Source organism: Lepidochelys olivacea, assembly GCF_965140295.1.
Source record: "Lepidochelys olivacea isolate rLepOli2 genome assembly, chromosome: 2".
In the NCBI taxonomy this organism is placed as follows: domain Eukaryota; kingdom Metazoa; phylum Chordata; order Testudines; family Cheloniidae; genus Lepidochelys; species Lepidochelys olivacea.
Window position 1 is genome coordinate 176291424 of NC_140412.1, and position 13620 is coordinate 176305043.

General features: G+C 42.2%; 1 protein-coding gene across 1 annotated transcript in view; it reads left to right on the plus strand.

Annotated features, from left to right (window-relative positions):
• The window catches only part of LANCL2 (LanC like glutathione S-transferase 2), a 53283-nt gene that overhangs the window by 18998 nt on the left and 20665 nt on the right, over positions 1-13620 (plus strand). Inside the window, exons 2-5 of the mRNA XM_084620486.1 lie at positions 2065-2182; positions 5365-5572; positions 7860-8007; positions 9834-9980. Coding sequence (XP_084476612.1) covers positions 2065-2182; positions 5365-5572; positions 7860-8007; positions 9834-9980 — 621 coding nt within the window. The remainder of the gene's footprint in view (positions 1-2064; positions 2183-5364; positions 5573-7859; positions 8008-9833; positions 9981-13620) is intronic.

Sequence of the window (13620 nt, forward strand, 5' to 3'; positions counted from 1 at the left end):
GAATCATTGCAGTGAAGTACTGATCTACCAGATTGTCTGGTAAGAACTCAATAAAGACTTGTCGGTGAAATAAATTGTCCATAATCAAAGATTGGAAGGATTATCAATTTCTTTCCCCCCCCCTCGAAAATGGACAATTGTACTTTATATTATTTAAAGATCCAAACCTATGTGGGACACATATTACAAACCTATTGTAACATTTGTGGGAGGGGGTTAATGTTTCGATGACGAAAAAAATGGCCAAAAGAATTTGTATTATAAAAGTACATTTTTATAGGATGCTTAGTGTTCACCTTTTGAATGTGGAAACTATGAATAACTTTACTTACAGAAGTAGTCCCCATGGAAGTCAATAGGGTAGTACTTTATAGATAATTGATTATTCCATTAACTGTGAACTATTGCAGTACTCCATAATGTATCTTCTTGTATGCCGTTAGTGACAGAGTAAATGGTGGTGATAATGCAGGATCCCAGATTATACTGAATCACATCTGCACGTAACTTCCCTAATCAAAAATAAAACCAGTCATGCACTAAGTGCCTGTAATGTTATGATAAAGCAATTGTAATGAACATACTACACAGGGATTCGTACAGAAGACTATACCCCTTGCAGGAAAACTACCACTCTACATGCTTTGAGCACACAAGATTTGGTCGTGCAAACACATGAGCAGCTGTACTCACCCGAGAAGTTGTATTACATTTAATGATTTGCAATCTGCCTAAAAATAAACTTCAGAAACTGAAAATCCTATCTATTGACCTTTCACTTAGCCATGATAGTGTAAGGTGAGTTGTAATGGCTGCTTTCACACAACTTCTTTGCTTTTTTTATTAATTTGTTTCAACCTTTTCATATTTTATTGAAGTTGCCTTTAACAACACCCCCATACATGATTGATATATATAAAATCAAATTTTGTTAAGGTAGGAGTGAAGAAAAATATGAATTGCATCTCCTACGGATTTATCTTTCATGGAATAATCAGGATTTTAGACCAGGAGAGGAGGTTTTTTTAATTGTTGTGTGTGGGGTTTGTTATTAACAGGAATGGGAATGGGGACAATTTCTGAGCTATTTGAGCATCTCATTAAAATAGAACATTTAACTGAAGCCTTCACTCTCATCTCTTCCATTATGCACCTTTATTCTTCCCAGTCAACCATTTCTGGCACACTAGTTCAATCCATGAAGGCAGTATTACCTAATGATTAGAGCAGGGACCTGGTAATCAGGGGTTCTGTTCATATTTGAGTTCACTCTGCTACGCTAGCTGATGATGGGCACAGACCTGGAGCAAAGTACTGGCTTCTTGGGTGCTGGGAGCAAATTCTCTTAATCTCTGTTTGATTTTATTTACCCACTTTTAAACTGAATATACTTTTTACCTACCTCACAGGAGTAGCGTTAGATTTGTTTAGTGCTTTAAGATCCTCAGGGCAGGTCTACACTTAAAACATTGTAGCGGCACAGCCGCACCTCTTCAGTGAAGGTGCTACTATGCCAACAGCAGAGCTTCTCCTATTGGCATAGTTAATCCACCTCTGCGAGAGACCGTATCTATATCGATGAGAGAAACCCTCCTGTTGACATAGCGCTGTCTACACCAGGGGCTAGGTTGGTAGAACTGCATTGCTCAAGGGTGTGGCTTTTTCACACCCTGGAGCAATGTAGTTCTACCGATGTAAGTTTATAGTGTAGACCTGGCCTCAGATGAAAGGCAGCATATAAGTTCATAGGGTTATTATTAAAAACAAATGCTATTAATACCATGGCATCCATATAATTCTTTACATTTACATGAAGGGCATCTGAAAGGACTTTATTTTAATATTCGGATGCAAGCGTGACTAGATAAAAATGTTTTTCCTCTTAGGCTAAGGCCTATAAACTGCATGAGGACACTAAGGACCAGCTCCCACTGCTTATGTGTTATGTACAGTCTAACTGGCTAAAGCATAAGAAAAATTTCGCCAGCAGCAGGCTTGATTTTTCCAAGTCAGTTTGAATTCTTTTCACCCCCCTCTCCTTAAATTTCTCTGTCCTGGTTTCAGATCCGTTCTCAGTTCACAAGACGGATCCAGAGTAAAATCAAAGACCTGCTGCAGCAAATGGAAGAGGGACTAAAGACAGCAGACCCACATGACTGCTCTGCATATACTGGCTGGACAGGTGAGAAGTCTGGGATCTGAATAGAACACTTCCAATTAATTGACTTATTGGGGCCCCTGATGGTTTCCATTCCGGTGTGAGGGTTTTGTGTTCTGGCAGAAATGGCAATTGCATCATAATCTTATGGTAGGTCTGTGCAAGGCATATTCTATGAGGGTCTGGGTCCCGTGTCTGTCAATGTTAGTGGAAGGGTGCCCGTTGAATTTAATGGCTGTTGGATCTGGCCCTAAGAGAAAAAATTGGTTTCTGTACTTGAAGAGTCTGACTGCAAACGCAGTGCATCTTCGAAGATGAGTTCACATTTTTTTGTTTTAAAAAATATTTTACTGACACAGAATATTTTCACCTTCGTCCACTAAGTTGAATTGTGTTTCATGACTCGGCTGATGGCAAAACAACTCTAAAACCAGGAGGGTGAGAGAGTGGCGTGTTTTTGCAACCCGGACTCTGGAATTCTTGCTCTGTCTTCCACACTTTTCTGTGTGGAGCTGGACAAATGGCTGAATGAGTGTCATGGGGATTGATAAATGAATGTTGTGAAGTGCTTTGAAAATGAAAAGTGCTATGCAAGTGCAAGGACCAAATGTGAATTAGCCAGCCTGATCCTCGTGGCAAAGAACGCAGTCATCAGGGTTGATTGTTCTAGTTAACCCAGATATAGCTCTTTTAGTTGCCAGAAGAGTTCTCCGTCTTGGCCTCTTTGGGTATGTCTGTATGGTGTTTTGGAGCGAGTGGGAGCAGGGCTCACGCTATTGCTCTAAAAATTGCCATGTAGACAGCTTTGAAGTCGCGGCTCAAGCTGGAGCTCAGGCTGTGCATTTACACCCTGCCCTAGGCTTCAGAGCCCCATCTCCAGCCTGAGCTGCAACTTCAAAGTGCTGTCTACACAGCTAGTTTTAGAGCACTAGCGCGAGCCCTGCTAGCCCTCCCGTCGATCCCAGTTGGGAGGCTCAAGCCAAAGTGCTGTGTAGACATATCCATAAGTGCAACCAGTTCTTTCTGCAGTGGGATCACTCTTCGTGCCCTGCCCAGATCAATCTGCAGACAGTAATGCTTTTAGTACAGCATGTTTGCAGTTTTTCCTGTGAGGATTCATTCTGTTACCTTCATGTCATGTGGGTACATGAAAGGTTGGATTGGGAAAACCTCTCCATGGTAAATTTGGGAGAGGATTTGCCCACATTCAGGACATGGAGGTGCAGCACTTTACTTCGCTTTCTTCCCAATGGTCCTGGGAGGGAAGCTGAATGTTTTGTACAGATGGTGCTGTGGGTGCCTGTGTGGAGAAGTTGTAGACAACTGGCAGCTTGTATGAGTTTATTTTAAAGTCTAAAAATGGGAGTAATTTTGTGTCGCTTGAGTGAAAGCAGACAATTTTCACACTGACATTTTAAAAGAAATCTAGCAGAACAGTGTTCTGACATTCAGTGATTGACGAGAGAGGTGTTATGACTAAACAACTCAAGTGTAATAAAATGAGTCCTAGAATAAAAGAAACAAACTCCTCATGAGCTGGAACGACAAGATAGTTGGGTATTGCGATGTAATGGAAGGTATTTTTTGCCATTCTGAAAGGGCCTGTCAACTGCGGTAACCCAAAATGTAGATTTAGTTATTTATTTATTTTAAGCTTTTACAAAATCTAATCTGAGAAGGAATGTTTCCCATTACTTTGTTTTTAAATACTACAGCAAAAACGATTTTTCCCAAATGTAACCATTTTCCTGCAGCATTGTGCCAGCGTATGAAAACCAAAAAGTGACACCAACACTGAAAATGACTATTCTGGTTTCTCTGCCCAAGCTGAGACAAGTGCCAAGAGTAAACAAATAGCATAAATGGTGAACAGTAAATGCACCTTGCAATATACTTCATAAAAGCTTGTTTAAAATCTTGTGATGAATAGGGTGTGATGTTGGTGCCTAATAACGAAGACATGCAAGTAACATGAAACTCATGTAAGAGTTGGCAACCTATTAGGGCCAGATCCTGCACACCCTTGTTCCTGTGAGTTGTACTTAATTATTCAGGTAATCTCAGTGAATCCATTGTAAGGGCTAATAAACAAGTAAGGGTTTGCAGACCTGGGCCCTGTGATTTAAAATCCACTCCCTCTTCATAAAGCCCAAGTATTTGGGCTCTATGTATGAAGAGAAGAGTGGTTGACTGTAGAAATCCAATCAGTCCCCACAACACTGGGCCACAGTGCAGGGATGCAGTGCAGTGCCCCCCTACTCCTGATGCTACTATTCTAGCCCATGGACTGGGATAGTAGCCACAGGCCCTCTGCTCCAATTGCTTGGCGGTACTGGGGCCACTGAATCAGTGTAAATGTGGCTCTGAAGCCCACCTTCATTGTGGTACTTCTGTGCCAGCTTATTCAGGGATGTTACGGAGAACCTTTCCATGGTGGATAGGGGATGTGCAGGCACCCCTGCACAGCCATTCCACCGGTATCCCCCCAGTACAGCCTCTGTATGGGGTTTAAGTGGGCCTTGCACTGAATTTCACCCATGGTCATATTTTTGCTCATATAAATGCTTTCTTTTCTAAGTTCAAACAGCAGTGCAGCCCAACGCCTTTATGTTGCTATTCCAGTACAAGTCTTCTTCGGAGCAGGATGAAAAAATCTGTAATTACCTTTAAAGCACCTTAATGATAGTTCTTTTAATTTGTCTGACTGTGGAATATATGTAAGTCTTATACAGCGTTGACAGCTGAACACTTGACATTTCATAACAGCCAAAGAGTGCATCAGAGGGCTCTCTTTAAAACAAATTACACATGCAGTGAAGGATTCATTTTATCATATAATGTGTGTACTGTATTTGTTTATACACAGGCATATTGAGCCTAAATTCCTCAAAAGTGCTGATCATTCACGCTCTGGAAATGGGGTGACTAGTTGAGTTCTAGTCTTTCAAACAATAAATAAATTTTAGGCCATTGTAGTTGTCCAAATTGAAACATCAGGATACCTTTTGCTCTCTCCCTGGGATCTGTAACAGATACTACTGGTCAGAGCCTTGATTTTACATCTTGTTAACAGCACAGGTATCTGCTAGCATTTTGGGGAACTGATTCAGAGGGAAGGAGAAATAGGTAATTGAAAAATGCCATTTAAGTGGAAAGAAAAGGAAATATCTTCTTGTTCTGTTTTTGTTTGTCGATGGTTGTTCTAGGCATAGCCCTTTTATACCTACAACTATACCGCGTCACAAAAGACCAGAAGTTCTTGCAGCGATCCCTGGATTATGCGAAGAGAATACTTCGTAATCTGAATGGACGAAGGGTTACTTTTCTCTGTGGTGATGCTGGACCCTTGGCAGTCGGGGCAGTAGTGTACCACAAACTAAAGATTGACAGTGAGTCTAAGGAGTGTATCACAAAGTAAGTGTCTGGTGATAGTGGAAAAGGCTGTAAATTTACTAAGGATCCCTTTATATATGATCAAAGACCAGTATTTTAATAAGTGACTGCAAGAGGTTTCATATTTCAATAGCGCCTTAAAATTTAAAAGGCTGGCTTGGGAAATGTGCTCTTGCTTTTTATCAAACAGATGTCTTACTTTTATACCTGTGTCCTGGGAAATTTTGATCCAAAGCCTTTTTGGAGGCTTTCCAATCCTTGATGTCCCATTGGGGATTATAAGAACCGGTGTGTGGTGCAATTTCCATTCTGCACACAACTGCACCTGTTAGCATTCTGCCTGTATACCTTACTGTACTAGAGTTTGCAGATTAACTCTTGAGGACTGGCTCCACTTTGGTATTTCCAATACAGTTTTATATTTAGAAGTTTAATCCGTCTCTCTCTTATCCAGGATCCTAGCGAGATTAATCTCTGCTGCCACTTTGATATGAATATCCGTTTGCTTGTTTAAAACACAGCTCTTATGTTAGAGTAAATCTTATTGTCAGATACCCTTCTGGATGCAATTGTAGTAACACTGTTTTCACAAAGCATGAAAATAAAGTCTCTGTGAAATAAGATTAAGAGCAGTAGCTTTTCTAATTAGCCTTTGCTTCAAAATTATCTTCAGGAGGAAACATGAAAATGTAATTAGTTTTAGGTGTTCCCTTTTTTTTAAGGGTATGTGTTTATATACACTCAGATATCCAGGTGATTGGTATCGTATGAATAGTGCAACGATCTATGATTTTTGTTTTGCCTTTCGTCTTCAGTTTTTTCCTTGCAGCTGGTCACGCGGTGGTGTGATCTGAACACATTTTCATGCTCAAATTTAATATTTGCAATATTTCTTTTAAAAAGAAAACAGTTTAATATGAGTCTTAAGTCTGATATGTCAATGATATATCAAAGAGTGTTAATAATTAAAGCCCTTTTTTGCAAATGGATAGTTTGTAGTGTTCGTAGTGAGACCAAAGCAAGATCAAATCACTGGTTCACATCCAGCACAGGCTAATAGTTATCAAAGGTGGTTGTTGGCTATACGAATTGAGGTTTTGGTCTAAATCCGGGGACAGATGGTCCTATTCAAATTAAACACACACATGCACAGTTTCAACTGAGCAATTCTACAGAGAAGACTGGATTGAGCTGGCACAGAAACTGATTGTCCCTCTCCCATTTCAGGGTTGAGGCATGGTGTGCTGCTGCTGTCTCCCCATCTTGTACCTTTTTTTGTGTGTGGATTGAGGGTTTCGCTCCCCGGGGCTGTCAATCTGGCCCCATAAAAAAAATCCCTCAAGTCAAACAAAGCACTTCCATTAAATAGCAAGTCCTTGTCAAGCATTTGATGCTACGTTTTTTTAACCTACAAGTGATGAGCCAAATCCTGAGATTCTTATTCAGGCAAAATTCCCAGAGACATTTTTTATTAGAATTTCACAGTTTGGCCCTTCAGTTGGTGGCTATTTGAAATTTTAAGCAATCCTTTTGTAAATTATTTCAGTCATCAGGAACATTGAAGTTGGGATTTTAGAGTGTCAAAGGCCCAAGATGGTCTAGTTGTCTGGTAACTGCAAATTTTATTCCCAAGTCAGAGCCAGTAAAATCTCCTGGGTTGTATTCCGACCTCTGCCACTTATTTGCCATGTGACCTCCGGCAAGTTGCACTCAGAGCCGCAGTTTGCCATCTAGTACTTGCCTACCTCCCAAAGGTGCTGTAAGGTGAATTATTCTTTGTCAAGAGATTCGAGATCCATTGCTGAAAGGGTTGTCAAAATGCAATGTTTTTGTATTGTATGAAACTTTTTAAAGTGCAGCAGCTTGGTAAACTGCAGATGATTTTAGGGGCCACTGAGGGCTAGTGGATTGAGCACAAAGCTGAAAGTCTGGAGATTTTGCGTTCTGTTTCTGAACCTGCCACTGTCTTGTGTTGTGACCTTGGGCAAGTCGTTTAATGGTTCTGAGCCTCAGTTTCCCCATCTGAAATGGGGATATAATACTTCCCCCACCTTCAGTTTGGGACCTGCAGATGAAAAATGCTATAATTGCACAAAGCATTATTAAGTAATCAAAAACTACCACAGGAGAAAAGTTTAAAAAAACCTGATTACATTCCCTGAGCCAAAAACAAAATGTGTGAGGTATTTTTAGCAAGCTCTCATTACCTCTTGATTGGATTGGGTAGCATACTGTACACAGAAGGAGAACTCTAGTATGTCCTAAGGAGAAGGTACAGTTTTTCTTTTCTTTTTGTTTTTTGACCCAGGCTTTTGCAGCTCCAGAGAACGGTCACAAGCACAGACTCTGAACTTCCAGATGAGCTTCTTTATGGCAGAGCAGGTTACCTATATGCTTTGCTCTATTTGAATACAGAAATTGGTCCAGACACTGTACCTCAGTCTGTTATCAAAGAGGTAGGAAACTTCATATTGCCAGGTACTATGGTGTCTTTGAGGCAGAATCATATCTGTGTCTTCACTTCAAATATAGGAAAAAAATATGAAGTAAACTTCCACCTAACCTGCAAAATAGAGTTCACAAAGTAGTTTAGTGAGGAGAAACACTTGGGACCTGATTATAACTTCAGTAAAGTTACTCCTAACTTGTACCAACATGAGGTCAGAAACAGGTCCTATCTGTTTAGCTCTTACCCATGAAGGACTTCACTTGTCAGTCTAACTTGTTTCTTTAGTAATCCATGTAAACAGTAGTAAAACTAGATGCAATGAAAGGAAAGAGGATACAGAATATGTGAATTCTTCTACAGCAAAAACAATACTTAAATATACAACTCAACTTTTAAAATTTTATACTTTTAAATGAAACCTTAATTGTAAGGTTAATTCTTTGAAAAGCTCTAGTGCTTCCATGCTTTGGAGCAGGGACTTGAAATTTGGCAGGTGGAGTGGCCTTTGTTTCAGGGGTGTGCCTTTTGTAGTCCCTGTGAAAATTTGGAGCCCAGTATATGTTGGGGAGAGACTGAGATTGGGGAGGAGCTGGGACTGAGAACCAGTGGGAAAGAAAGGGTGGGTGGAGGGAAGACGTGCTGAGGAACTGGGGTGTGGGGGGAGAACTAGGACTAGCTGGCGATGACCTGGGTGGAGATGCTGAGACACTGAGATTGGGTGAAGAGCCCAGTGGGAGCGGGCGGGAGGACTAGAGGCCACAGTGAGGGGGAGAGACTGATCAGGCAAGGAAACAGAAGGGGGGAACTGGGACTCACTGGCGAGAAATCTGGGACTGAATAAGGAGCCAGGGTGGGACTGGTTGGAGGGGACTGAGCAGAAGGGGACATGCTGGGGTCAGGGTGGGGAATTACCAGAAAAGTTTGTGCCTACTACAGAACATACCCCTCCAAAGTCTGGAATTGAACTGAGTATTCTTGAGTCTCCCCATTCCTTTGTTGTCAGGAAATGTGTCTGAAACCCACTGGCAAAAGAGTCTTATCCCTCACATCTACTGCTACTATCAGTTACTCCCTTCGCTCAAGTGGCGGAGGTCTATGTGTTGGCTCTAAAGATTCCAACCCTGTTGATGAACCACGTGGGTATCAGTATGATGCCACATGATGGAATCCCCTCCCTACCCCCAGTTTTATTTAAAAAACAAAAAAAGCCTAGGAAATTACACACACAAAAGCTATGTTAAAAGAACATCATCGCGGTTTCAAATTCAGGCACTCAAAAGTTAGGAAATGCCAGAATTAAGGTTGTCTGTCTTAGTTAAGGGTTAGAAGACAATCCTTCAGGACTGCATTCAACTGTCTTAATCTTGAGCCCATCCTTTCTGATCCTGCATCCCCTGCCTCATTCACTACACACCTTCCAACTTCGGCAACCAATGAGGCAGGTGACCTACACACAACAGCCTCCTTCATTACACAATCCTGTTGATCTCAGCGCAGGTTTGTCCTGTGCACCAAATGAGGCAGGGATCCTTTGGCAAAAATAGTATGTGACTGTGTAATTAAAGACTGTATTATAATACACATGCACAAGGGAGGGAGCGCAAATTAAGGTTAGAGCTTTTTATTGTACAGAAAAATTGCAGTTTTCCTGACACTTAAGTCTTGATGGGATAAGGAAATAGGATATTTTGTAGTGCAGAGGTAGACCTGTATAATGCCTCATATTCTTGAATACATTTCTCTAGTGTTGTCTTACAATTCTTTGTAAAATACTCCTCTCTGAATAAATGAAAGCAATATTAATGGCAAGTGTGTGTTCTATTTCAACATTAGGTGGTAGATGCCATTATTGAGTCAGGTAAAAACTTTTCAAAGGAGGAACGTAAGACCGAACGCTGCCCTCTGTTGTACCAATGGCACAGGAAGCAGTACATTGGAGCAGCTCATGGCGTGGCTGGGATCTATTACATGCTAATGCAGGTAGGTAAACTAGTGTTCCAAGGTAAGGTTCTGTTGTATGAAAAAAGTGGTTAGTTTCATTCACTTAGCATAATGGCCCCTAAAACTTAGTAAAGTCTGAACCTTATTGAGGGTTTCATTGTGCATGTTAAAGGACCCCCTTGACCATCGCTCTTCCAACTTGTCTCTTGTCTCTTAATCTTCAGTTATCATTTCTCTCACCTGTTTTCCTGTTCACAGCATTGATCTTGCCATCAGAAATGGCTCTGTTCCCCTTTCCCTGATCTCGCCTACACCAGCCTCCACTTTGAGTGTATTTTTCACCATCTCCCAGCTCCAGAAAACTACATTGTCTCAAGCACCTTCATCCCATTGATGTCTAGCCTGGTTTATTCTGATGTTCCCCACTCCCTTGGGTTGTTGCCCACAACTCTGCCCTGCCTGTTGTTCTTAACCAACTTGCAGTCCTCTGTACTTTCACTGCTTTCCTGCACCTCAAATGCCATCCCTCCCAGGTCCCACAGTGACTCTCAAAGGCGAAGCTGACATTTGAAGATAGGCAGCATATGCCTCATCTTCATATTAGTGATGAGATCTGGAAATAATTTCAGCAAATGTCATTGTACAACATTGTGGCTGTTGGGCTGCAAAGTCTAATGTATCCCCCACGTTCCACTTTCCAAAGGTGCTGGCAGTCTTTGTTCTGCCTCAGGTAATATCAAGTTTCTTATCTGCTCATGAAGAGCACCCTTTTCCCCGCCAGGTGCAAGGAATTTGCTGCCTTTCAGTCTGAGTGCCATAATTTACTGTGCCCTCTCCTTGACCTCCCACTTTACCTCCTTGAGAATCCTCATCTTTTCTTGCTCCCCTTTTCTTCCCTTGTCCCCCATTGACCCTCCTGATAACATCCCCTCCCTTAGGAAAATCACTACCTCTTTCCAACCCTTTCCTCTTTCTTTGCTGTTTCAGGTGGCTAATTAACAGAAATAATTCTGTCAAATAATGCTGGTTATAAGTGGCAACCACTCTGATCATAAATCTAGGCAGAATTATAATTTCTTTCTCTGAAAGATTGCTGCTTTTGACAGTGACCACAAAACTTACTTATACATTATTAGGTTTATGGCTTTTCATTGTCCACTAAACGTCGTGACTGGCTCAGAGTTGAGTCATTTCCTGCAGCGGGAACAAGATATGTGGGCTTTTGAGAAGAGAAGGAGAACTTTTTGGCAAAGAACTTTTTGGCAAAGAACTTAGGAGTTTTTTATTTATTTAATTATAATCCTACTTTGTACATACTGCCTGTGATCTGAAGATCTCTAGCCCTTACAAACTGTTCCTTGCAACACCACTGTGAGGTTAGTAAGTATTATACCTCCTTATAGCTGGATGAACCAAGGCACAGCAGTGTTAAGTAACAGTGAGCCAGGGCAGATCTGAGCCAGGAATCTCAAGGCCAAGTCTCCTCCTCTAATCATTTAAATAAACCTCTTTCCCTCCATCTAACAGTTCTTAGCTAATTTGTAAGTTTGTGTCTTTAATAACTACTCTATTTGTTATTTTTATTGACCCATTTTGCTTGGTCCTGTCCAAATACAGAACAAAAAGACAATCCCTCTCCCAAAGAGCTTATGATCTCAGGCTGGGTCTAAACTACAAAGTTCTGTCAGCATAGCTGTGTCGTTTAGAGGCCTGGAAAGACAATGCCCTGTAGCCAACATTGCTGTGCCAGTGAAGCCCCCCGTACAGACACAACTGTGCCAACAGAAGAGTGCTTCAGTTGGAATAGCAAATGTTGTTTGGTGAGGTGGTGTTACTATGCCAACAGGGAAACTCCAGTCAGCATATGTTGTGTCTACCATAGAGGGCTCTGCTGGTACATTTTTTAGTTCCTGCTGTATCTGTACTAAAGGACAGTAGTTCTTTCCAGTTATTAGCTTGCTGCCGTTATTGTGGTCTGAGTGAAACAACATTCAATAGAAACACATGTCCCTATCACTGGCTCTTAACTTTAAAACAAAGGTCAACTTAAATTAAAGGACTTGATTTTGCACAGACCTAAATGGGAGCACAAGCAAGGAAAGAAAGGTGTAAAAAGTCTCACTCCGCAGGTCTATCCCTGCATGAGTACTGAATACAATTGCACTCAGGTGGCACAAGGACTACACACTGCTGGCACAATCAAAAGGTGGTCCAGTGGCTACACTCCTGTGCACAGCTTGAGACTGTGTGTCTAAGGCCATGTCTGTACTAGCAACTTAAAGCCGCCGCAGTAAGCACATCGCTTGTGCATGGTTGGCTCCTTATGTCAGCGTGCTGTGTACTCAACAAGAGAGCTTGTATCTATGCAGAGTGCAGTGCACCATGAGTATCCCAGTGTGTAACTCTTCACCATACAGTGCACTGTCTTTTGGGAAGCTTTCGCAATGCATGATGGGGCTGAAACAAGTTGTGCCAGGGTGACTGGGAGCATGGGGTCAACTTCCCAGTTTGCAGCTGTCTCCATCCCATAACGTCATCTGTATCGCCATATTTTTCGCACTTTTTTTGTTTGTTTGTTTGTTTTTTCAAAATCCCACAAATCGGCATGGTTGTCCTCGACGTCCATCATCTCTGACAAAAACATGGAGCCTGCTCAGCTCTGCAGTATTTTCATGAGCATTGAAAGCACAGGGCGCACGATCCCGCAGTATTTGCAGAGCCGTGGGGAACATGACGATTCTTGGAGGACATATTGCTATGGGAAATGGCAAGAACCAACTCCAGGTTGTTAGTGGGATTCACGGTGGAACACCGCTTCTGGGCCTGAGAAACAAGCACTGGCTAGTGGAATCGCATCATAATACAGGTTTGGGATGATGAGCAGAGGCACAGAACTTTTGGATAAGCAAGGCCATATTCCTGGATGTGTGTACAGAGTTTGCATCCCCCCAGCCCCTGCCCTCCAGCTCAGCAACACCAAAATGAGAGCTGCACTGAGCGTGGAGAAACGGGTGGTGATTGCACAGTGGGAACTTAAAACGCCAGATTGCTATTGGTCAGTTGGGAATCAATTTGGAGTTGGGAAATCCATCATGGAGGCCGTGGTCCTGCAGGTGTGCAGGGCTCTTAATTTTCTGCTGCTACGCAGGACTGTGACTCTTGGCAATGTGCAGGACACAGTGGATGGATTTGCAGCGGTGGGGTTCTCGAACTGCGATAGAGCGATAAACAGAATACATATCACTATTTTGACACCAGACCACCTTGCCACAGAGTACATCAACAGAAAGGGCTACTTTTCTATTGTTATGCAATTGCTGGTGGGTCACCAGGGATGCTTCTCTGACTCTGGCTGGTCAGGGAAGGTGCACAATGCTCGCATTGTTAGGAATACAGGACTGTTCAGAAAGCTATCGCACCCCCCCACCTCCGACTGGTGGATTACCACTGGCAATGTTGAAATGCCTATAGTGATCCTGGGTAACCCAGCCTACCCCTTGCTGCCCTGGCTCATCAAGCTGTACATCGGCCACCTCGACACCACCAAGAAAAGCTTCCGCTATTGGCTCAGCAGGTGCAGAATGACAGCTGAATGTGCCTTTGGTTGTTTGAAGGGACACTGGCATTATTTACTCACAAGATGGAACTTCCAATAAGAAAAATATCCCAATGGTTACAG